We start from the raw sequence: 23564 nt of genomic DNA, 5'->3' as shown, positions 1-23564 counted from the left end.
GAATGTTTTGAATATTTTTTAATAACAGAAAAAAATATTGTTAAATTTTTTTAAGTGCTAAAATGCATAGTTAAGATCTGGTTTAAAAAATAAAGTATGTATATAATGTTGGTAGGAAATGCACAGGAATGTTAATTTTCAAATGAATTTACTTTTTAATAGTGTACAATGATATTGTTTTTAAAAAATAAGAAGTAGGTAAACACTGAGTGGTTGTAATAGGAATGAGAAAGAAGAGGGCTGTTAATATTATTCAACCAGTAATTCCAGTTTTGGAAATATATACTAAGAGATCATCTAAGAAAATATATAAAATATCAGGTTGAAAAAATGCATATCTAAGTGTTATTATAAGAGGAAGATAAAACCAACTGAGGAATGATTTGACATATTTTCACATATTAGAATGACTATACTTAAGAAATGTTAAGACAAAACAATAGATCAACGTAGGATATATTTTAATGCTAAGATTTAGTAATGAAAACAGAATGCAAAAGTATCCTCTTCTCACTAGTGTGCATTAGGAAAATAGCTGGATAAATTAAAAATAGTCACACAGAGGCATATAATATATCCATGAAAATGAATGAATAAGAACCATAACAAGCAGAGATGAATATAAGTATATAATAAGAATAAAATCAACTCATAGCACACATGCAGTTCAAACATACAAAAGTCAAACAATCTACTGTTGAGAAATACAAACAACGTATGTGCCAAAACTTCTAAAAATTACATAATAAACACAATAACCATATTATTGTATATTACCAGAGAAATTGGTTGTCTCTGGGATGGAAGGGAATAGATTTGGGACATGTGCATGCATTCTAACATCCTAGAGATATTCTTAAGATCTGTGCTAGGTACATGAGATATGTTTTATTTCTATTCTTTAAATATTACAATTATATATACTATATATTTAATATGGGCTTCCCTGGTGGCTCTGACAGTAAAGAATCCACCTACAGTGTGCAAGATCTGGGTTCAATCCCTGGGTTGGGAAGATCCCTGGAGGAGGGCATGGCAGCCCACTCCATTATTCCTGCCTGAATAATCCCCATGGACAGAGGAGCCTGGTGGGCTACAGTCCATGGGGTCGCAAAGAGTCAGACATGACTGAGCAACTAAGCACAGCACCATATTCATTTACACTAATTTTGAAAGAAAATAAGAGAGACAATATATAAAATGATAATACAGTTTGGATTGAAGGTGTTGTGTTTATGAGTAATTACTTTGTTTTTTTCTCCAAATTTTAATAATGTAGTTACTTTAATAGGAATTACATTTATGATATATTTATCCAAATATAATAGTCTTATGTATCCTCAGTTTTAATGAAACTTTCTATGTTTTCCTTTCTGTATGAAATTTTCCCTTCAAATTATATAACTAAACTAAGTATAATGTGCCCTAGCAATAGGAGAGCTTTGTGTGTAGTTTCATATAAACATCAAAATAAGTTCATTCATTCTCTAGAAAAAACTTCCTTGATTCTGGCATTTTAACCCATGACACAGATTTTGTTTTCTTTAGTTTTTGATAAAGGCTGTGTTGTATGTCAGTTACTGGCAGACAGCATTAACCTCTAAAGTTCTAATTAAGATATGGAAGAGGAAGTGATGCTGTAACTGGCATTTGATTTCATTTCTTAAAGAAATAAATCACATGTTCATACAAACTAATATATTCTGTGTAAGTTATGTGATAGTGTGTGATTATTTTTGCTTCCCTTGTCAGTCTGCAAAGCAAATTCTGAGTAGGGGGCATGTTTTAAATATTCTGAAGTTTTCAACATTGTCAACATAATGAATGCTACAGTTAGTATCTACAGATGTGTTAGATAGATAGTAATGAGTGGTAAAATTAAATGTGCTGGATGTTTCCATAAATGTCCATTTTTCAGTTACAAGTTATCAATTATTTATCATGTTTTTGCTACATAGACAGTTACAGACAAAAGAATAATTAACTTAATATAACCTATTAATGGAAGTAATTTCTGTTTGAATTAAAGTAATACAGTTAGCTGGCTGGCCTTCTTACATCAAGATACATTTGGCATATTTTAGGGTTTAATTTTTGGTATTGAATTTAAAAAACACTAATTGTGCCAGTTAATTAAACAGTGGCATTATGCATTGTAAAGAAGATTAGGCAGCATCAGTTGTTTATGTTTGTAATCTTTCTTCTGCAGGACCAAAGAATGAGTTGTTCCTCTTTTATGGGAAAGGACGCCCAGGAATTGTTAGAGGAATGGACTTGAATACCAAAATAGCTGATGAATACATGATCCCCATAGAGAATCTGGTAAACCCACGTGCTTTAGATTTTCATGCAGAAACCAGTTATATCTACTTTGCTGACACCACCAGTTTCCTAATTGGCCGGCAGAAAATAGATGGCACAGAGCGAGAAACCATCCTGAAAGATGGTAAGTGACAATGCGTAACACAGATTTCAGACTGCCCACAGACAAAGCATTTTAAAAGGATAAATCTAATGTCTGTCAAGCTAAATTTAAGAAGAACCCAAGTGACTGTTGATTTTAAAATATTTGTTAATTTCATTTTCTTTAGTACTAATATTTCTAATGCTTTTTCCACATATCAGCTTATTAAAACTTTCATTGTAAAATAGAATTGCAGTTGTCCTCTATGCTTTAAATATTATGGGAATTAAATTGAGCAACGTATCCACCTTCATGGGAAATGCAGATTTACACTTTTATGTTTACAATGCTATACAGTAGAACATAAGATTTAACAGGACATCAGAGACTCTTTAATACTTGATTCTTACTAGGATATTGGTCATGTTGCTCAAAATGCATTAAAAATATCAATGTCCCCATTGTCATCACAATTCTTGCATATTGTTTTTTATTTTATGACATTGCATATTGAGTTCTTTAAAGTTACTCTTGAAATGTTCAATTATCTGCAGAGAAATTTTTATATCTATTTTTATTATAAATACATATGTTATTGCATATATATAAGTATATATGCATATACTTTATTAAAATGAGTGAGTTTCATAAATTGCTTGGCTTAGAACAACCAACCAATTAACAAAATTATATAACTTTTATATGAGTAGAAAACATCTGTAATAATCAGGCACACTATATCTTTGACAGCTAGTTACCTTTAGGCATGTTGCTAATGATTCTGGACCTCAGTTTCCTCACATAGACAGTTTGCTTACTTCTCAAATATTTAAAAACTGCTTGTTTTAAGGACATTAATCATATGCTTATTATATGAAGGACACTGTACTAGCTATCTGAAGAGATAAAACAAATGTTAAGAAATGGCTACTGTCTTCAAGGAATTCATAATCTACCTTTGGAGGTAATATAAGCATCTCCAAAATATAAAGACTTTGTAACATTTAATTTAACAAGTTCAGAGCTGGCCCAAAGAGATGCATGATTAATGGAGAATGTCTTTGTAATAAGAATACACAGGAAGTAAGAGATATCTTTTTTTTCCAGATTTTTTTTATGTATATATTTTTTAATTTGGCTGCATTTGGTCTTAGTTGTGGCACGTGGAATCTTTACTGAACATATGAGATATTTCACTGCGGTGCACACAGGACTCTCCAGTTGTGGCACAGAGGCATGCAGACTTAGTAGTTGCTTCCTGACATGTGGAATCATAGTCCTTCACCAGGAATCAAACTTGCATCCCCTGAATTGCAAGACCCATTCTTAACCACCAGACCATGGGGGAAGTCCCAGAGTTGTCTTTATGTGGGGATTCTCAGAGAACTTTTTTGTGAAGAAAGTGGTATTTGATCTAGAGCTTAAAGGAAGAATATCAAAGGGGAGTGGAGGATACTTCAGCATCAGGAATTCCATGAGAAAACAAAACAAAACACCAAAAGACATACTCAAGAAAGAGGATGAGAGGAACATTAAATAGGTCACTAGTGTAGTTTTAATTTACAAGTAATGGTGACAGAGCAGCTGTGGATCCCAAAAGGTGGTGCTATCAGAAGCCTTAAAGGTGAGGTGAAAGGGCTTGGATAGAATCCTGAAGGGGTAAGAGGAAATAATTTTTAGCCAAGGAATAATGTGAATGAAAAGATATTTTGGAGAATCAGTCTGGTAGTGGAGTAGAGTGAATCAGATAGTGGAAGAAGAGAAAAGTAGAGAAACAGTAGAGAAAAGTAGAGAAATAGACTAAAATTATTTACAGCATGAGTGGTAATGAATGGGGGTGTCTCCTGTCTTGTAGAGGAATTGGGGGCAGCCTAAGAAGATGATTCATTCACTGCATGTTCACTTTAACCGAAACCTTTAATGATAAAAGCTATACCTTCTGCAAGTGACAAGTGAAGTCCTAAAATGAAGAATATCCTTGTTTTTGTCTTTGTTATAGTTTACTGATTAAGGCAATATAAATTTACCATGACTTAAACACTCAAGGAGTGTCTAATTAGAGTTAAGATTTTTACTCTAAATTGAACGAGGCAGAGGCTGTCTGCCTACTTTTCTCTGAAATGCAATGACAGATAATAGGAACCTGACCATTTTAGAAGGACAGTGAACTTACATATTTGAACTACATGCATCTGGATGGCTCTCGTTTTGACCTAGACATTTTTAAGAGGGACCGAAATGTAATATAGAGGATTCTTGGTTTCTTTTCAAAAAGTGTCAGTTCCTGTGCTATGAATGAATGTTCCAGCTAACAGGTCTAATTTTGATAACCATGTCTTCTCAGTGACATTGGAGTTTTGTATATTCTACCATAGCTGCTGCTGCTGCTGCCAAGTCACTTCAGTCGTGTCCGACTCTGTGCGACCCCATAGACGGCAGCCCACCAGGCTCTGCCGCCCCTGGGATTCTCCAGGCAAGAACACTGGAGTGGGTTGCCATTTCCTTCTCCAATGCATGAAAGTGAAAAGTGAAAGTGAAGTCACTCAGTTGTGTCCGACTCTTCGCGACCCCATGGACGGCAGCCCATCAGGCTCCTCCGTCCATGGGATTTTCCAGGCAAGAGTACTGGAGTGGGGTGCCATTGCCTTCTCCGACCATAACAACAGAGGTCAACAAATAGCTGTTTGACTGCCAGGCATGTTCTGTACGGTGGTGCATTGGCAGCAGGAACGTTATAAAAACATTTTGTTGATTGTCATACCTGAATATATATTTAGCATCTTGATAATCCTAGAGAAGGTATAGCTTAATATCATTTTTGTTAGTTTATATTATTTCGTATCAGTAAGGAGAATAATAATAGACATTATGCTACAAGGTTAGCATGTCAGAACAGAACTTACATTTGGCAAATGACAACTTGTGATTCTTGGGATCAGAAAAGTTAAGTTCTGTATGTGTTCACTCATTTAACTAGATTCTCTACCAATAACCTGAAGACTGAGAACTAATGCTTGGTTTGACAAATGATTTTGTAAGCTTAATAGAAATTCTGAGTCTTAGATAAATTTGTACAGTTTGAAGTACTAGGCTTCATGATTTTGCTGATTTTACATCAAACATAAACATCTTGGTCATATCCTCTACAAGCTCAGATTCTTTCTATATAAGAAAAAAAAAACAGCACTTCAAGGAAAATACATATCTTTATTCATTTTTTGGATTTTGTTTTTCTCTTATTTTATTGAAAACTACCTAAATGTGACATGTCTTATAGTCTTTGTGTAATATTGTGAATTAAAACAGTACATAGTTAAATGAGTTAGAAAGCAAAACTTATCCATTTGAGATATTTGCAAATATCTCAATAATTATGGAAAATATCTATGAAATAAAGACATATTAGTGATTTAAAAAATATATAGACTTTCTATAAGGACAAAATATTTACCAGTCTTTATTTTGTTTTACTCTTCATTACTTTTGCCAAATTCTGGTAACATTTATACTCTTTATCTCTTTTAGTTAATTACTAGATTTATTTGGCTGGTCAATAAATATTCATTGACTGCCTTCTCTGAACCAGGTGCTGTTCTAGGTGATGGGAATACTGTAGTAAATAGCTTGAAGCTTCATGTTTAGTTGACAGCCAAGTGGTGAAAAATAGATATTAAATAAACACATAAATGAACAAGATAATAATAAATGTTCTAAAAAAATAAAAAGATATCAACAGGAAGCAAAAATAGATGAAATGGACAGATAATTGAGATTAGTCATGCTTTGGGCTTCCCTTGTGGCTCAGATGGTAAAGAATCCACCTGTAATGTGGGAAGCCTGGATTTGATCCCTGTGTTGGGAAGATCCCTTGGAGAAGGGAATGGGATCCACTACAATATTCTGGCTTGGAGATCCCCTGGAGAAGGGAATTGATACCAACTCTAGTATTCTGGCCTGGAGAATTCCATGGACTGTATAGTCCTTGGGGTTGCAAAGAGTCAGACTGTTACCAAAAGAGTCAGTCCATTACAGTCATTCTGTTACCAAATTAGGTCTTATGAACCCTCACTTGAACCTCAACACAGCCGGGCCCACTGCCTCAGTGGGGAGGGTTCTTCTCCCATTTGGATCTGCACAGTCAAAAATGAAACTGAAGCTGAGATTGAAGCAACACAATCATTATTCAATGACCAGAGAATGGAGAGATAGGAAGTTAATCACAAATCAACTTCTCGCCCAAAAGGCTTTTTTTAATTAATTATTTTTAATGGGAGGATAATTGTTTTACAATATTGTGTTGGTTTTTGCTGTACAGCAACATGAATCAGCCATAGATATGTGTTTGCCCTCTCCCTCCTGTACCTCTCCCCCACTTCCCAGCCCACACCACTCCTCTTAGGTTGTCACAGAGTACCAGATTTGAACTCACCCAGGGGACAGTAAAGGCAAGATTTTAAGGGTAAGGCTAACGAGGGGGAAGCATATATACTGGTTTTGTGGAAATAGGCGGGTTCTTCCTGGAACTAGGGTGTTACCTCTTTTCTGTCCTTGAATGGTCCTCTGGTCTCTCTCGGCTAGAAGCCACATCATCTCTCACATCATCATAGACAGCCAGACAAGGGTCTTACAGATACAAGATGGTAATGAAATGCAGGGTGACATTTGTCTCACTTTTGAAGTTGAACCTGTTTGCAACAGTTTTCTTATAGTGAGACTCTTGTTTCTGTGTTGTGAACAACTAGAGGGTATGGTTAGTTGTGATTTTCTACAAAGTTACCTGGAGGGAAGCCTTCCCAGGTATAGCTAGTGGTAAAGAACCTGCCTGATAATGCAGGAGATATAAGAGATATGGGTTTGTTCCCTGGGTTGGGAAGATCCCCTGGGAGATGGCATGACAACCCACTCCAGTATTCTTGCCTGGAGAATCCCATGGACAGAGTAGCCTGGTGGGCTAAAGTCCATGGAATCACAAAGAGTCAAACATAACTGAAGGGACTTACCACGCATGCAGGCACTGGGAGGGTGGGCCTGGGGTATGATTCCAGGGCAATAGCCTTGGTAACAATTCTTATGGATATAATCATTACTTTCTCTAACAGAACAAGACAGATGTTCTTTATAAGATTGAATTAATGTTGATCTTCTTGATGTCTTATCCAAGATTCATTTTTCATGGCAGAATGAATTAGAATTTCCAGCAGAAAGGGAAAAATATGAAAATGATAACTTAGTATTCAATTTATAATTGCATATACTCTATTAGTGCAGTACTTGTTTTTAAGCTATATAAGTTAATTCTACTGGGATACATATATCCAAATAGAAGGCATGTTAAACGAATCTTTCCCATTGTTTCATATCCTTAAAGTATATTAAAAAAAATCACTCAAAACCTTTTTCCGGAGTTTGAAAGTTATTAATGCCTGCAGCTACAACAGAAAAACTGTAGTTTCAATAGCTCCCATAATTAAACTGTAGCCTTGAGGTCACCAAGTTTGTGTTAATTTGTAACAATAGCCACAGGAACTAATGCAAAGTCTATGCTCTTAGCACTTTGCTATTCTGACCTTACATATTAATACTTCTTAAGGTAGATTCTACTTGATTGAGATCTGGAGTAAGTAGATATCTCCACACCTCAGAGTCTTCCTTTAACTGAAGACAGGATCCATTAAGTTAGAGAACAGTGAATAACTTCCGGCAGCATGTGAGATAGGCTTTCTTTTTTGATAGGAGTAGAAATGTAGCCATGAGGAAGAGGAGACAGTCTCTCTGGCAAAACATCTTCCAATTGATGTGTTTAAATATGTTGGCATACAATCAAAGTATCAAAGGGTGTATTTATGTGATTTTTTGTGATTGCTTGTCCAGCATCTGAAGGGTTAAACTGTATTCTTCACTCAGTCTCATCTCCAGTGTCTCCATACTGCCCTGGAGTGTTTTAGAATCCAACAGTTCCTCCAGATTTGTGTTGAAATATATAATATTATACCTGAGCCATAAATTATTAATTGATACTCCATCATTGTAATATTTACCTGCTACCACCACTGCCACCACACACACACACACACACACACACACAACCACCAACTTAAGACACACTTCAGAACTCTAAAAATATTCCCAGGCCTCTATTCTAACCAGTACTAGGGTAGCCACTCAAAACAGATTATAAGATGTGATCTGTCTTCAAATGACACCAAATAATTTTTGTTTCTGGAATCACCATTTGTTCTTGGATTCCAATGAACTTTACCATTATATAAATCTTTAAGAATTTCAAGTGTCTCATTGAGTGTTATAGTTGATGAAATAAACATGGTGAGATATCATCAATAAATTATGAAAGTTAGAAAGTTCCCTTGAACATAACATAGTCATTATGCCTTGCAAAACATTTTAAAATTAAGAACAAGCCTTTATTATCTGCTATTAGATTGCAGGTGAATATCAGTCTCATTTTTCTGTCATTAACTCCAACTTTTTCATAAAGAAGAGCTCTAAAGACTCTGGGAGATGTAGACTCTGACCAACCATTAAAGGAAATAATGAATACATTTGTCAGCCATGAGACATTTCCTAATTAAAAGTGAAGCAAAGATTTGCAAGCATTTGCAGCTCTTGAGAATCTAATGGATATTGTTGTCCTGCTGAGTAGCAAGGTTATAGCCTGTTTGTATACACTGACTCTTGTTGATTATCAATAAGATGTTTTCCCAGAATTTGCTGGAGATTTGAGTCCTGAAAACATTGGTTCAATTCATGTTTAGTTTGTATATTTCTCATAGTTATTGATGTTTCTCATAAAGTGTATGAGATATTTGGAAAAAAAAAACTTTAAGTCAATAAATGTCTTTTTTTTCCCCTGAAAAGTTGGCATGAATATGAAATCTAGGTTCTAAAATATATTAATTCATAAAAAAATAGAATTGGTCATGTGGCTAATAGGTTACTGTAAACATAAAAAACAGCTTTCCCTTCATTTCTACCCAACACAGGAATATATACATATGCACAAGCATGGACAAAGAGCTTACCACACACACACACACACACACACACACACACACACACAAGCTAAGAATAGATTTAGAAGTTTCTGCAAAGTCCACTATGAAAAGATAAAACATGAAATACTTCATAATCTCCAAAGTACCAGTGAAATATTATTACAAATATGATTGTTGCATTAAAATTATGATCAGTAGAACTTTTTGCACATGTTAAATAAATTTCAGGTTTCAGCACGAATTGAAAGAAATACATCCAACCTACTTGCTTAATTATTCTTTGCATTAAATAATCTTTATTACTTCAGAAACCACTTGAGAATCCTCTGTTAACCTAGGACTGGTATTATAATCATTGACTATAATTGTACTTTTGCTTAGGTTAATACAAATTTCTGATGAAAAATAAAAATTTGATAAATCAGTCTTGGCAGATTTTACTATGAGAGCTCTAAAATAGATATGCTAGCTCAAATTGTGGTGACAGTTAATACCGCAATGCCAGCTGAGCAAGTTCCCTTGAAACTAGTCTTTTTGAGAGGATTTTAAGGGAGTGATAATAGTCATTGTCTATATAACAAATAGGTCAAATAATGTGACTCTAACCTATCTAAAGCATAATTTTATTTTTGTCTTTCATTGACTATTAAAATGTATTCAGTAGAGTGAATATTCCTACCCTATAGAAAAACTTGGTCAAATCCCAGTCCTTTCTGCAATAGCCAGATCTCTCCATCATATTAAGTCAGAAGCACAGCCTCAGTTTGGTAATTAGCATGCTCACTCCACCATATACACATATATGAAAGGGAAAGTGTTATTCGCTCAGTTGTATCTGACTCTTCGCAATCTTACTAACTGTAGCCCACCAGGCTCCTCTGTCCATGGAATTCTCCAGGTAAGAATACTGGAGTGGGTTGTGATTTCCTTCTCCAGGGGTTCCCAACCCAGGGATGGAATCTGGATCTCCTGCATTACAGGCAGATCCTTTACCATCTGAAAATTCAGTGTATCATCAAATCTTCCCTGCTTCCCACTCATGTTGTTTTCTGGCCAGAAAAAAAAAAAAAAAAAGGAAAGAAAGGTAACTTTGATTCATTCTTTCTGTGCCATGTATTTCTTTTTCTTGCCATGCATTTCTTTTTCTTGCCATGCCTCCTAGCTTGCTAGTGAGTTTCCAATGCCCACTCACATCTCAGCATTGATAGGAATAGGTGAGAGTAAGATAGGTTAGGAATGACAGTGAAGTGAGTGAAGTGAAGTTGCTCAGTTGTGTCCAACGCTTTGCAACCCCATGGATGGTAGCCTACCAGGCTCCACCACCCATGGGATTTTCCAGGCAAGAATACTGGAGTGTGCTGCCATTTCCTTCTCCAGGGGATCTTCCCAACCCAGGGATCGAACCTGGGTCTCCTGCATTGCAGACAGACGCTTTACCGTCTGAGCCACCAGGGAAGCCCCTAGGAATGATGAGAGAGCAAAGGACTTATGCGATCTAGTTATATTATAAATTGACCTCTCTCTGAACCAGTCATGTCTTTAAAAGTCACTGTTGGGGAATGTATATGTGTATGTGTTTATGTGTACACATGCAAGCTATTTGGAGGTGTTCTGCTGGATCTCTCTACATTTCCCTTGGCCAAGGGGCATAAAACTCTATGCGTGTGACTCTGTGTCCCTGAACAACCAGTCCCTGTCCTTCTTCTTATTGTTTGAGTCCCTGTAAACAACCAGATTGCAAACATCCTGAAGGTAACACACTCCCCTGTGTGATCCACATATGGCACCCCCTACCAGATGATTTGTAAACTCTCTGCCTCAATCTGGGAGTTCAAATAGAGGAAATCGACCCCCACTAAGTATTCTGCCACCAGGGTCTACTTTAGCTTTGTCAGATGTGAGACTTTCTCAGGTGTGAGTTTTGCACATTTGGAAAAAAGCAAGAATTCAAAGATCTCTTAAATACCCAAGGCAAAGCCCCATCTCTAAGAGTTAAGGTAAAAAGCACCCTTCCATTCTCTCTTTCCTGCCACCTTGGTAGATTAAAGGATAGGGACTAGAAAATAATAGAACGGCAGCATCTCTCTCCAAAGAAATCTCCTTAAACTCTCCCTTTACATCAGGGGTCTCCAACCTCTGGGATCTAATACCTGATGATCTGAGGTGGGGTTGATGTAATAATCAGAAATAAAGTGCACAATAAAAGTTATGTGCTCAGGTTCAGGATTGGGAACACGTGTAACACCCGTGGCAGATTCATGTTGATGTATGGCAATAAAATTCTAAATAAATAAATAAAAAAAATTAAAAAAATAAAAGTTATGTGCTTGTTTAATCCCGAAACCATCCCCATGTCTAAATAAATAAATAAATAAAAATAAAAAAAATAAAAGTTATGTGCTTGTTTCATCCCGAAACCATCCCCATGTCCCTGATCCATGGAAAAATTGTCTTCCATGAAACTAGCCCCTGCTGCATTACACCATTCATCTGGTTGAGGTATTTAAGAGTTATGGAAACAATTGTGATCTAGTTGATTGTAAAATATGAGGACTTTCCCCCTCATACTCACTTTTTTTTTTTAATGCTTTTGACTTCTAATCAAAGTTTTAACATCCCATTACAAATGTTACAGTGAATTACTATTACTCCTAATTCTGCAACAGTGATCAACCAAGTTGCAGGATATTCTAATAGTCATTAGGTGGTAGTCCAAATGACACCTGAAAAGAAAATATAAGAAAAATAACAGTAAGACTATTTTGAAAATTCACTTATAGGTGACAACAAATAGTATTTTCACTTGTTTTTATCCTCCTAGTTTTTTTTTAATCAGGTTTTAATATCAGTTTAATTCTTTTAAACTGTAAAACTGATTTTGCAAGGCTTAGATTTGTCTTTACAAATTGAGTGTAAACAACAACATGAAAGTACACACAAATATCTCTTAAGAATCTCAAGATGGTCTCATCATTGGACATGAGCTGAGAGAGCAATGTCTCACCCTCTTATCCTTTCCTCCAAATTGTAACAATTCAGATGTCACTTTTGCCTATACTTGTAAGGAAAACCAGATTTGACATATTTTCTAAAATTTTGCATTTCAGTGAACAGTATTATCGGACTTAATTTTCTGTACAAATTCTTTAGCATGACAAAACATATAAAGTTGCATATAAAAATTAAAATTATTTTCAGTTTCAGATTGGCACTAGCTCTCAAGAAGGATGGAAAAATTGCTTATTTGCTATGCAGGACAAATGCTACAACTATTCCTGTTAATCAGGTCCCATTGCTTATACTGTTTTAACTCACACCCCAAAGAAAATTATGTTACTTTTGGAGATACCAGTCATGATTTGTGAATCATGAATATCATTTGAACAACTGAGTTATGGGAACTGTGCCCTAGCTGAGGGAACCTATGGTACTTGGCCAGTATATACACCCCATACCTGTTCCATCACAGATTGATTTTAAGGCAACCTTTGCCAGATACATTTAAATGCAAAAATCTTAGATTAAATGACCCTGCAACTTTGAAAAGCATTTTCAACAGGTTGAGGAGTTTGACAGGTTCTTATAAAGTTATACATACAATTCTTGTATTAGCATGTTCACTCTCAGAAAAGAAAACACATGTCCATATAATAATAGTTGTTATCTGGTATCATGTAGCTAAAACTCTAACCATTTTGTTATTTATTTTATACTAACCAGATGGCTGAATTAACTGGTAATTTGTTAGGTCCAAAATGGCTGCAAATTTGACTGTAAACACTTATAGTTTTCTTCTGATAAACTCTTGTATTTTAAAAAATTAGGTTCATTACAACATAATTTATAAATGGCAAAATTCACCTTTTTTTAGGTAAAGAGTTCAATGTATTCAGTTGAATAACCACCACCAGAGTCAAGTTGAAATAGTCCCATCACCCGAGAAAGTTCCCTTAGTTTTTTACAACCACTGAATCTGATTTCTATTCTGATTTGATTTATTTTTCTGTAGTTTAGTTTTTCTGAAATGTCAAAACTATAATCATAAAATGTATAACCTTTGTGTTTGGTTCATTTTAATAAGATAATGTTTTTAAGGTTTTTTTGTGTGTGTGTTGTTGGTGAGTGTATCAGACATTCACTCTTTTCATGTAGGGTTGTATTTTACTAAATGGATGCACCACAAAACTTTTATTCTTTTCCAAGTTAATTTTCAACTGGATTGTTTCAAGTCTGGTCAATTTTGAAGAAAGCTATTACAAGCATTTGTATACAGTGCATTATATGGACATGTGTTTTCTGAAAGTGAATTGCATACTAATAGAAGATATTAAGAAGAGGTGGCAAGAATACATGGAAGAACTGTACAAAAAAGATCTTCACGATGAAGATAATCATGATGATGTGATCACTAATCTAGAGCCAGACATCTTGGAATGTGAAGTCAAGTGGGCCTTAGAAAGCATCGCTACGAACAAAGCTAGTGCAGGTGATGGAATTCCAGTTGAGCTGTTTCAAATCCTGAAAGATGATGCTGTGAAAGTGCTGAACTCAATATGCCAGCAAATTTGGAAAACTCAGCAGTGGCCACAGGAATGGAAAAGGTCAGTTTTCATTCCAATTCCAAAGAAAGGCAATGCCAAAGAATGCTCAAACTACCGCACAATTGCACTCATCTCACATGCTAGTAAAGTAATGCTCAAAATTCTCCAAGCCAGGCTTCAGCAATACGTGAACCGTGAACTCCCTGATGTTCAAGCTGGTTTTAGAAAAGGCAGAGGAACCAGAGATCAAATTGCCAACATCCACTGGATCATGGAAAAAGCAAGAGAGTTCCAGAAAAACATCTATTTCTGCTTTATGGACTATGCCAAAGCCTTTGACTGTGGGGATCACAATAAACTGTGGAAAATTCTGAAAGAGATGGGAATACCAGACCACCTGACCTGTCTCTTGAGAAATCTGTATGCCGGTCAGGAAGCAACAGCTAGAACTGGACATGGAAGAACAGACTGGTTCCAAATAGGAAAAGGAGTATGTCAAGGCTGTATATTGTCACCCTGCTTATTTAACTTATATGCAGAGTACATCATGGGAAACGCTGGGCTGGAAGAAACACAAGCTGGAATCAAGATTGGCGGGAGAAATATCAATAACCTCAGATATGCAGATGACACCACCCTTATGGCAGAAAGTGAAGGGGAGCTAAAAAGCCTCATGATGAAAGTGAAAGAGGAGAGTGAAAAAGTCAGCTTAAAGCTCAACATTCAGAAAACAAAGATCATGGCATCTGGTCCCATCACTTCTTGGGAAATAGATGGGGAAACAGTAGAAATAGCATCAGACTTTATTTTGGGGGGCTCCAAAATCACTGCAGATGGTGACTGCAGCCATGAAATTAAAAGACCCTTACTCCTTGGAAGAAAAGTGATGACCAACCTAGATAGTATATTCAAAAGCAAAGACATTACTTTGCCGACTAAGGTCCATCTAGTCAAGGCTATGGTTTTTCCTGTGGTCATGTATGGATGTGAGAGTTGGACTGTGAAGAAGGCTGAGCGCCAAAGAATTGGTGCTTTTGAACTGTGGTGTTGGAGAAGACTCTTGAGAGTCCCTCGAACTGTAAGGAGATCCAACCAGTCCATTCTGAAGGAGATCAGCCCTGGGATTTCTTTGGAAGGAATGATGCTAAAGCTGAAGCTTCAGTACTTTGGCCACCTCATGCAAAGAGTTTACTCATTGGAAAAGACTCTGATGCTGGGAGGGATTAGGGGCAGGAGGAGAAGGGGATGACCGAGGATGAGATGGCTGGATGGCATCACGGGCTCAGTGGATGTGAGTCTGAGTGAACTCCAGGAAGATGGTGATGGACAGGGAGGCCTGGTGTGCTGCAATTCATGGGGTTGCAAAGAGTCAGACACGACTGAGCAACTGAACTGAACTGAACTGAACTGAACAAGAATTGTATGTATAACTTTATAAGAAGCTGTCAAACTCCTCAATCTGTTCAAAATGTTTTTCAAAGTTGTTTTTCAAAGTTTTGCTTTCTAGGGAGGAGAGTTCCGGTTGTTTTGCCTTCTCTCAAGCACATGATATTATCGGTCTTTTTTTTTTCCCATTTGAGTCGCTCTGATAGGTGTATGTTGATAACTCATTGTCTAAATCTGAAGGTCTCCATATCAAGGTCATCTTAAGGTCTGATTCTATTTACAGCTTTGCCTCTTTAGTTGACCATTTTATCTCAATTGGTTGTTTGTCTTCTCTTGCTTTCTGTCTGTCTCATAATTATTCTCTGAATTTCAAATAGTATATGTTGGAAAACCTTAGAGACTTAAATAAGTAAAAAATTATCCAGGAGCATTAAGTACATCTCTCTGTCAGTGTGTTAGTGTGAAGAGTTTGATCAGACATTGGGCTGCGTTTGGATGTTGTTCTTATTATAGTTACCTTTGGTAAACCAAACCTTTCAGATTCTTTTAGCAATGAGTTGATACTACGTTGTGCTTAGTGTGCACCCTAGACTGTGCCTGCTCATTCTTCAGCTTTCAGTACTTCCCTCATAGCTGCTTCACTGAGGGGTCTCTCTCCACACTCTTGCCCTCTTTTTGATGGTAGAATATCATGATCTGTTTTTAAGTGGAAGGCTCATGGTGGGTGGAAGAAGGATTCTCCATTCTCTTGGTCTGGCCTGTGGTCTTAGATTCTGTGGTTCTGAGCTCTGGAGATGGAACGTTCAATGCATCTCCTCCCTTGTCAGTCAGTATCTGCCATAAAACTATAAGAAGTCTTGGGCAGGAGATAATCTTTTTTCCCTTACCACAGAGTGACAAATTTCTGTGTTATTTTCGTTTTGTTTGTTTCTTTGTCCAGGATTCTGGGTCCAAGTACCTTTACTGTACACCCTCTAGAGGCAAATAGCTTTGCTCCAACTTTTCCCTGAGTGTCACCTTACCTTTGTTTTGGACTGTTGGTAGTAATTTCTTATGCTTCTCAAAGTGCTGGGCTAATGTTGCGTGTTTCAAGTAGCAGACTCGTGGTGGGACCAAGGGTGTTTCCTGCTCCACTCTCTGAGTCACATGGCTTTGGCTTCTATTCCTCCCTCGATGACAGTTTCTCTCTGCTGTTCACCTTACTTTTGGTGAAGGGAAGTTTTCCTGCCCTTTTTCTAGGGGCAGATGACTTTTTCTTTCTATTCCCCCCTCACAGGCAGAGGATCTTTATCTTCCTTCTAGGAATGGAACAGTCTGTTTCCCCCTCCCCAGTGGTTTAAGAGATTTCCTTTGTATGAGAGGAAAGTCTAGTGAACAGGTTGGGTTTTATGTGTGTGAGACACACAGGGTTCTCTTCTCAGTCCTCTTACTGTGCCTTCAGTTTTTCTTTTGTGAACTTAGTGACAGGAATCTATTGTATAAAGGTTTCCCAATAATTCTTAACTCTCACATTAATTCACACTTGGTTTAAAAATTTTTTTTTACCATTTTAGCTTTTTAAAAATACTATTTTTATGGCAGTTACCTCTTCCTCCATATATTATGGCAAAGGTACCATTCATGTACCTGTTTTTGCTGGAAAAGGACTGCCACTCTGGATTTCTTTTCATGTTTCCTTGGAACCCAGCTTTTATTTGGACTCAACAAAAATTGTAATTTTGTAGATTGTTGGTCTTTCTATTTATTGTTGTGTGTTTCAATATTCTTTTATGGCTTTCAGCATCCAAAGTGAAACCTAATTCTGCAAGTCTATAAGTCTTTAATAAAAATGAGAATTTGAAGAATTCTCATTGAAGAATGAAGTTGAAATATTTTTAAAACTGCTTTTTCTTCCTTCGCCTTAGCATTAGAATCAATTTTAAAAAGTAGTTGAGTTCTACTATGGATATATATGAATCCCTTGTGATGCTTTTAAACATCCACAGTTTATACATAAAGGCATTTCGCTTGAGGCAAAAAGATTTATGTGTTTTCTACTTTCGATAAACTCACTTTGTATTACATTTTAACTAAAAAATAATTGAAAGTAGTGATGGACATTTTCACTTTGTGAAAAGGAAAATTGATTAATGCATTATATTATAAGAAAAATTTGTTATTATTAAAGAGATGATGAAGGGAGATGTGATTAAGGGTTATCTCAAAATCTGATTATTATTTATGGCTAATATTTCTAGTCTTATACCTATATAAAACATTTAATTGCTAAAGATTTCAGATAGTAGTTGAGGTGTTTACTGAAAATGTAGCTGTCATTCTGAAAGAGTTTTCATTCAGTTTGAATGCATCTGTCATATTATAAATGGGGTGAAGGTTCACCCTGACTTTGCCCTCTTTATCCCCCACAAAAAAAGAAAAAAAATCACTGAAAAATACTTTTTTAACGGAGTAAATTGATACCAGCACTGCAAAATTGAAGAGTATATCATCATTGATCAGAGTTGATGGGAATTTCTTATCTAGAATTCATATGGGACCACACTGACTAGACTATGAAAAATCATAACCTAAAGTATTGTAGGTACAAACTTCAAATATATAGTCAGTATGATTCCTATCAAAATACCAAAGCTATTTTTTCACAGTACTAGAACATATAATTCTAACTTTTTTTTTTTAAGTACCACAAAAGCTCTCAGTTAGCAAGGCAATCTTGAGAAAGAAGTTCCAACTAAAAATGACTTTACACAGTGAATAAACTCATCAACAAAATGGAAAAGAATCCTAATGAATAGGAGAAGGTATCTGAAAATAATATATTTGGTAGGGAGTTAATAATCAAAATTTATAAAGAACTTATAGAAATCAACATAAAAGTCCTATTAAAAACTGGCAGAGAATCTCAATAGACATATTTCCAAAAGAGACAAATAGCCAACATGGACATGTGTTCAACAGCACTAATCAGTTAGATGCAAATCAAGTTCACTAAAAACCATTGTATACCTGTCAGAATGGCTATCATCAAAAACATAACAGAGTGACTGTAAGACTATAGAAGAAAGGAACCTTCATACATTGTTAGTTGAAACAGAAATTGGTATAACCACTATGGGAGACAATATGGAGCTTATTCAAAATATTAAAAAATAGAAATACTATAGATCTAGCAATTTCATTTCTGGATATTTACCAGAAATAAGAGCTTCCCTGGTGGCTCAGATGGTAAAGAATCTGCCTGTAATGCAGGAAACCTGGGTTTTCCTCAAGAAGGGCATGGCAACCCACTTTAATATTTTTGCCTGGAGAATCCCCATGGACAAAAGAGGCTGGCAAGCTACAGTCTGTAGGGTCGCAAAGAGTCAGATATGACTGAGCAACTAAGCACAGCACACAAGAAATAAAAACACTAATCAAAAAGACATATGCACCGCAGTGTTCACTGGAACATTATTTACAGTAGCTGAGACATGGGAGCAAGTGTCCAAAAATAAACAAGTGAATAAAAATTATGGGATGTACATATGCACATAATGGAATATTACTCATCCATAAAAATTAATGAAATTTCATCATGTGAGTAACACTGAGTAACATGGGTTGACTCGGATAGTACTATGCACACACAATGGACTATTACTCAACCATAAAGGTAAGTGAAATTTTGCCATTTGAAAGAATAGATCTTGCATAGGAACCTGGAATATTAGGTCCATGAATCAAGGAAAATTGGAAGTGGCCAAACAGGAGATGACAAGAGTGAAGATCGACATTCTAGGCATCAGTGAACTAAGATGGACTGGAATAGGTGAATTTAACTCAGATGACCATTTTATCTACTGCTGTGGGCAGGAATCCCTTAGAAGAAATGGAGTAGCCATCATAGTCAACAAAAGAGTCTGAAATGCCATACTTGGAAGAAATTTCAAAAATGATAGAATGATCTCTGTTTCCAAGGCAAACCATTCAATATCACGATAATCCAAGTCTATGCCCTGACAAGAAACACTAAAGAAGCTGAAGTTGAACAGTTCTATGAAGACCTACAAGAGCTTCTAGAACTAACACCCAATAAAGATGTCCTTTTCATTATATGGGACTGGAATGCAAAAGTAGGACGTCTAGAAACACCTGGAGTAACAGGCAAATTTGGCCTTGGACTACAGAATGAAGCAGGGCAAAGGCAAAGAGTTCTGCCAAGAGAACACACTGGTCATAGCAAACACCCTCTACCAACAACACAAGACTCTACACATGGACATCACCAGATGGCCAACACTGAAATCAGATTGATTATATTCTTTGCAACCAAAGATGGAGAAGCGCTATACAGTCAGCAAAAATAAGACTGGAAGCTGGCTGTGGCTCTGATCATGAACTCCTTATTGCCAAATTCAGATTGATATTGAAGAAAGTGGAGAAAACCACTACACCATTCAGGTATGACCTAAATCAAATCCCTTATGATTATACAATGGAAGTGAGAAATAGATTTAAGGGACTAGATCTGATAGACAGATTGCCTGATGAACTATGGATGGAGGTACATGACATTGCACAGGAGACAGGAATTAAGACCATCCCCATGGAAAAGAAATGCAAAAAAGCAAAATGGCTGTCAAAGGAGGACTTAAAAATACCTGTAAAAGAAGAGAAGTGAAAAACAAAGGAGAAAAGAAAAGATATACCCATTTGAATTCAGAGTTCCAAAAAATAGCAAGGAGAGACAAGAAAGCCTTCCTCAGTGATCAATGCAAAGAAATAGAGAAAAACAATAGAATGAGAAAGACTAGAGATCTCTTCAAGACAATTAGAGATACCAAGGGAATATTTCAAGCAAAGATAGGCACAATAAAGGACAGAAATGGTATAGACCTAACAGAAGCAGAAGATATTAAGAAGAGGTGGCAAGAATACACAGAAGAACTGTACAAAAAAGATTTAAATGACCTAGATAATCATGATGATGTGATCATTCACCTAGAGCCAGACATCCTGCAATGAGAAGTCAAGTGGGCCTTAGAAAGCATCACTATGAGCAAAGCTAATGGAGGTGATGGAATTCCAGTTGAGCTATTTCAAATCCTGAAAGATGACATTGTGATAGTGTTGCACTCAATATGCCAGCAAATTTGGAAAACTTGGCAGTCGCCACAGGAATGGAAAAGGTCAGTTTTCATTCCAGTCCCAAAGAAGGAAGGGCAATGCCAAAGAATGCTCAAACTATCACACAATTGTACTCATCTCACATTCTAGTAAAGTAATGCTTAAAATACTCCAAGCCAGGCTTCAGCAATATGTGAACCGTGAACTTTCAGATGTTCAAGCTGGTTTTAGAAAAGGCAGAAGAACCAGGGATCTAATTGCCAACATTCGCTGGCAAGAGAGTTTCCGAAAAACATCTACTTTTGCTTTATTGACTATGCCAAAGCCTTTGACTGTGTGGATCACAATAAAACTGTGGAAAATTCTTCAAGAGATGGGAATATCAGACCACCTAACCTGCCTCTTCAGAAACCTATATGCAGGTCAGGAAACAACAGTTAGAACTGGACATGGAACAACAGACTGGTTCCAAATAAGAAAAAGAGTACTTCAAGGCTGTATATCATCACCCTGCTTATTTAACTTATATGCAGCATACATCATGAGAAATGCTGGGCTGGAGGAAGCACAAGCTGGAATCGATTGCCAGGAGAAATATCAATAACCTCAGATATGCAGATGACACCACCCTTATGGCAGAAAGTGAAGAAGAACTAAAGAGCCTCTTGATGAAAGTGCAAGAGGAGAGTGAAAAAGTTGGCTTAAAGCTCAACATTAAGAAAATGAAGATCATGGCATCTGGTCCCATCACTTCATGGGAAATAGATGGGGAAACAGTGGAAACAGTGTCAGACTTTATTTTTCTGGGCTCCAAAATCACTGCAGATGGTGTGCCATGAAATTAAAAGATGCTTACTCCTTCGAAGGAAAGTTATGACCAACCTAGACAGCATATTAAAAAGCAGAGACATTACTTTGCCAATAAAGGTCCGTCTAGTCAAGGCTATGGTTTTTCCAGTGGTCATGTATTGATGTGACGGTTGGACTATAAAGAAAGCTGAGTGCAGAAGAACAGATTGATTTGAACTGTGGTGTTGGAGAAGACTCTTGAGAGTCCCATGGAGTGCAAGGAGGTCCAACCAGTCCATCCTAAAGGAGATCAGTCCTAATTGTTCATTGGAAGGACTGATGAAGCTGAAACTCCAATATTTTGGCCCCCTGATGCAAAGAGCTGACTCATTTGAAAAGTCCCTGATGCTGGGAAAGATTGAGGGCAGGAGGAGAAGGGGATGACAGAAGATGAGATGGTTGGATGGGATCACCAACTCGAAGGACATGGGTTTGGATAGACTCCAGGAGTTGGTGATGGACAGGGAGGCCTGGCATGCTGAGGTTCATGGGTTTGCAAAGATTCAGACAGGACTGAGCGACTGAACTGAACTGAACTGAATGGATCTTAAAGGAATTATGCTAAGTGAGATGTCAAAGAATTACAAATGCTATAGAATTTCACTTTATATAAAGTCTAAACAAAAAAAAGCCAAATGCACAAACATAAAACAAACATACAAAAATTTACAGATACACAGAATAATCATGTGATTGTCAGAGGGGATAGATTTATTTGGGAGGAGTAAATGTGTAAAGAGACTTGAGAAGTACAAACTTACATTTATAAAAAGCAAGTCATGCAGCTGTTATAAATATCATAAGGAATATGTTTAATAATATCTTAATACCTTTGGGAATAAATGATTACTAAATTTATGATGATATCTTTGTAATGTATGTAAATATCAAATAACTATGTTGTATACTTGAAACTAATATAATATTGTATGTCAACTATATTTAAATTAAAAAGTTCATAAGGTAAGCTATAAATACAGATACAAACAGAACTCCAGACAAACTGATAAAGTGAGCCAAACAGTGCTTTTTTTCTGGCAAGACAATCCATGTTTTATAAGTATTTTAAATATTTGGTAAAGTTAATAAACTGTTTTTATACTTTTTTTCTCTAGGGAGGGCCACTTGAATGATTATACTGCCATCTGATTGTCCTCTTCAAATACGTACAACATGAAATTAATCTATATCCTATTGAAGTAAGAATTTAAAAGAAAATAGATATTACAAACAAAGAAATGCAATTATTGGTAAACAAAAGGGAGGTTTAATGCAATTAGTGAAACTATGATCACTTTTGGTCACATTAATATAAGTATTTCTTCAAATTTACCTCTTAAATGAATACTACTTTAGTTTGTTTTTTTGCCTGCTACGGCCTTTCCCCATCTTCATAGCATTAAATTTCTCCCATCTATGTTTTCATCAGAGCTATTTTCTAAAACAAAAAGGGTTTCTTTTTGCAGGCTATTTGTGCTGCATCTTTGCCTCTTATATTATCACAAACTGTCATTCATGACTTAATTAGCTGCTAAAACTAATAGCTTCAGGACCAAATTTTTATAATCTACACAGACTTAATTATTTTGGTAAGTCTTATAGAACACTTCACTTTAAGACTACTGTATTATAAACTTAAAATGTAGCAAAAGGAAAAAATAAAGTTTGTTTCATAGCGCTTTAAAAAATTTTAAGAAATTATCGAATCAAATATTTAAAATACTAAGGATAGTTAAAATTATTGAAACTGTTAATCTCAACTAATATATGTTCTTTAGTGTATAATTTGATGAAATTTTAAAATAATTTTATAATTATTATAAAGGAAGAAATAAATTCCTTTATAAATATATATGTACATATGCATTGTATATAAATATAAATATTATATATATTTGACATTGTATATATATATAATACTCCTTCAGTTTAACAGTAATTATTTTTACAAATTTAATGACTTCAGTACTTAAATTATTTTAAACCAATTTAGATCTGACCAATTAGCACATTCTATTAGTAAGGCTTTCCTGGTGGTTCAGACAGTAAAGAATCTGTCTGCAATGCAGGAGACCTGAGTTCGATCCCTGGGTTGGCAAGATCACCTGCAGAAGGGCATAGCAACCTATTCCAACATTCTTGCTTGGAGAATTCCATGGACAGAGGAGCCTGGCAATCTACATTCCATGAAGTCACAAAGAGTCAGATAAGACTGAATGATTAACACTTTCACTTTTCACTTTTTTTTGTTAATAACAATAGCAC

General features: G+C 36.0%; 1 protein-coding gene and 1 non-coding gene across 2 annotated transcripts in view; one reads left to right on the top strand and one right to left on the bottom strand.

The window, feature by feature from the left end:
• The window catches only part of LOC120854135 (low-density lipoprotein receptor-related protein 1B-like), an 86392-nt gene that overhangs the window by 16977 nt on the left and 45851 nt on the right, over positions 1-23564 (top strand). Inside the window, exon 5 of the mRNA XM_040227931.1 lies at positions 2210-2446. Coding sequence (XP_040083865.1) covers positions 2210-2446 — 237 coding nt within the window. The remainder of the gene's footprint in view (positions 1-2209; positions 2447-23564) is intronic.
• On the bottom strand, positions 10801-10872 carry TRNAC-GCA. Its single transcript has one exon. It is a non-coding gene; the product is annotated as a tRNA-Cys (tRNA).

Source organism: Oryx dammah, unplaced genomic scaffold (genome assembly GCF_014754425.2).
Source record: "Oryx dammah isolate SB20612 unplaced genomic scaffold, SCBI_Odam_1.1 HiC_scaffold_27, whole genome shotgun sequence".
Taxonomy (NCBI): Eukaryota; Metazoa; Chordata; class Mammalia; order Artiodactyla; family Bovidae; genus Oryx; species Oryx dammah.
This window is presented reverse-complemented; position numbering and strand designations above follow the sequence as displayed.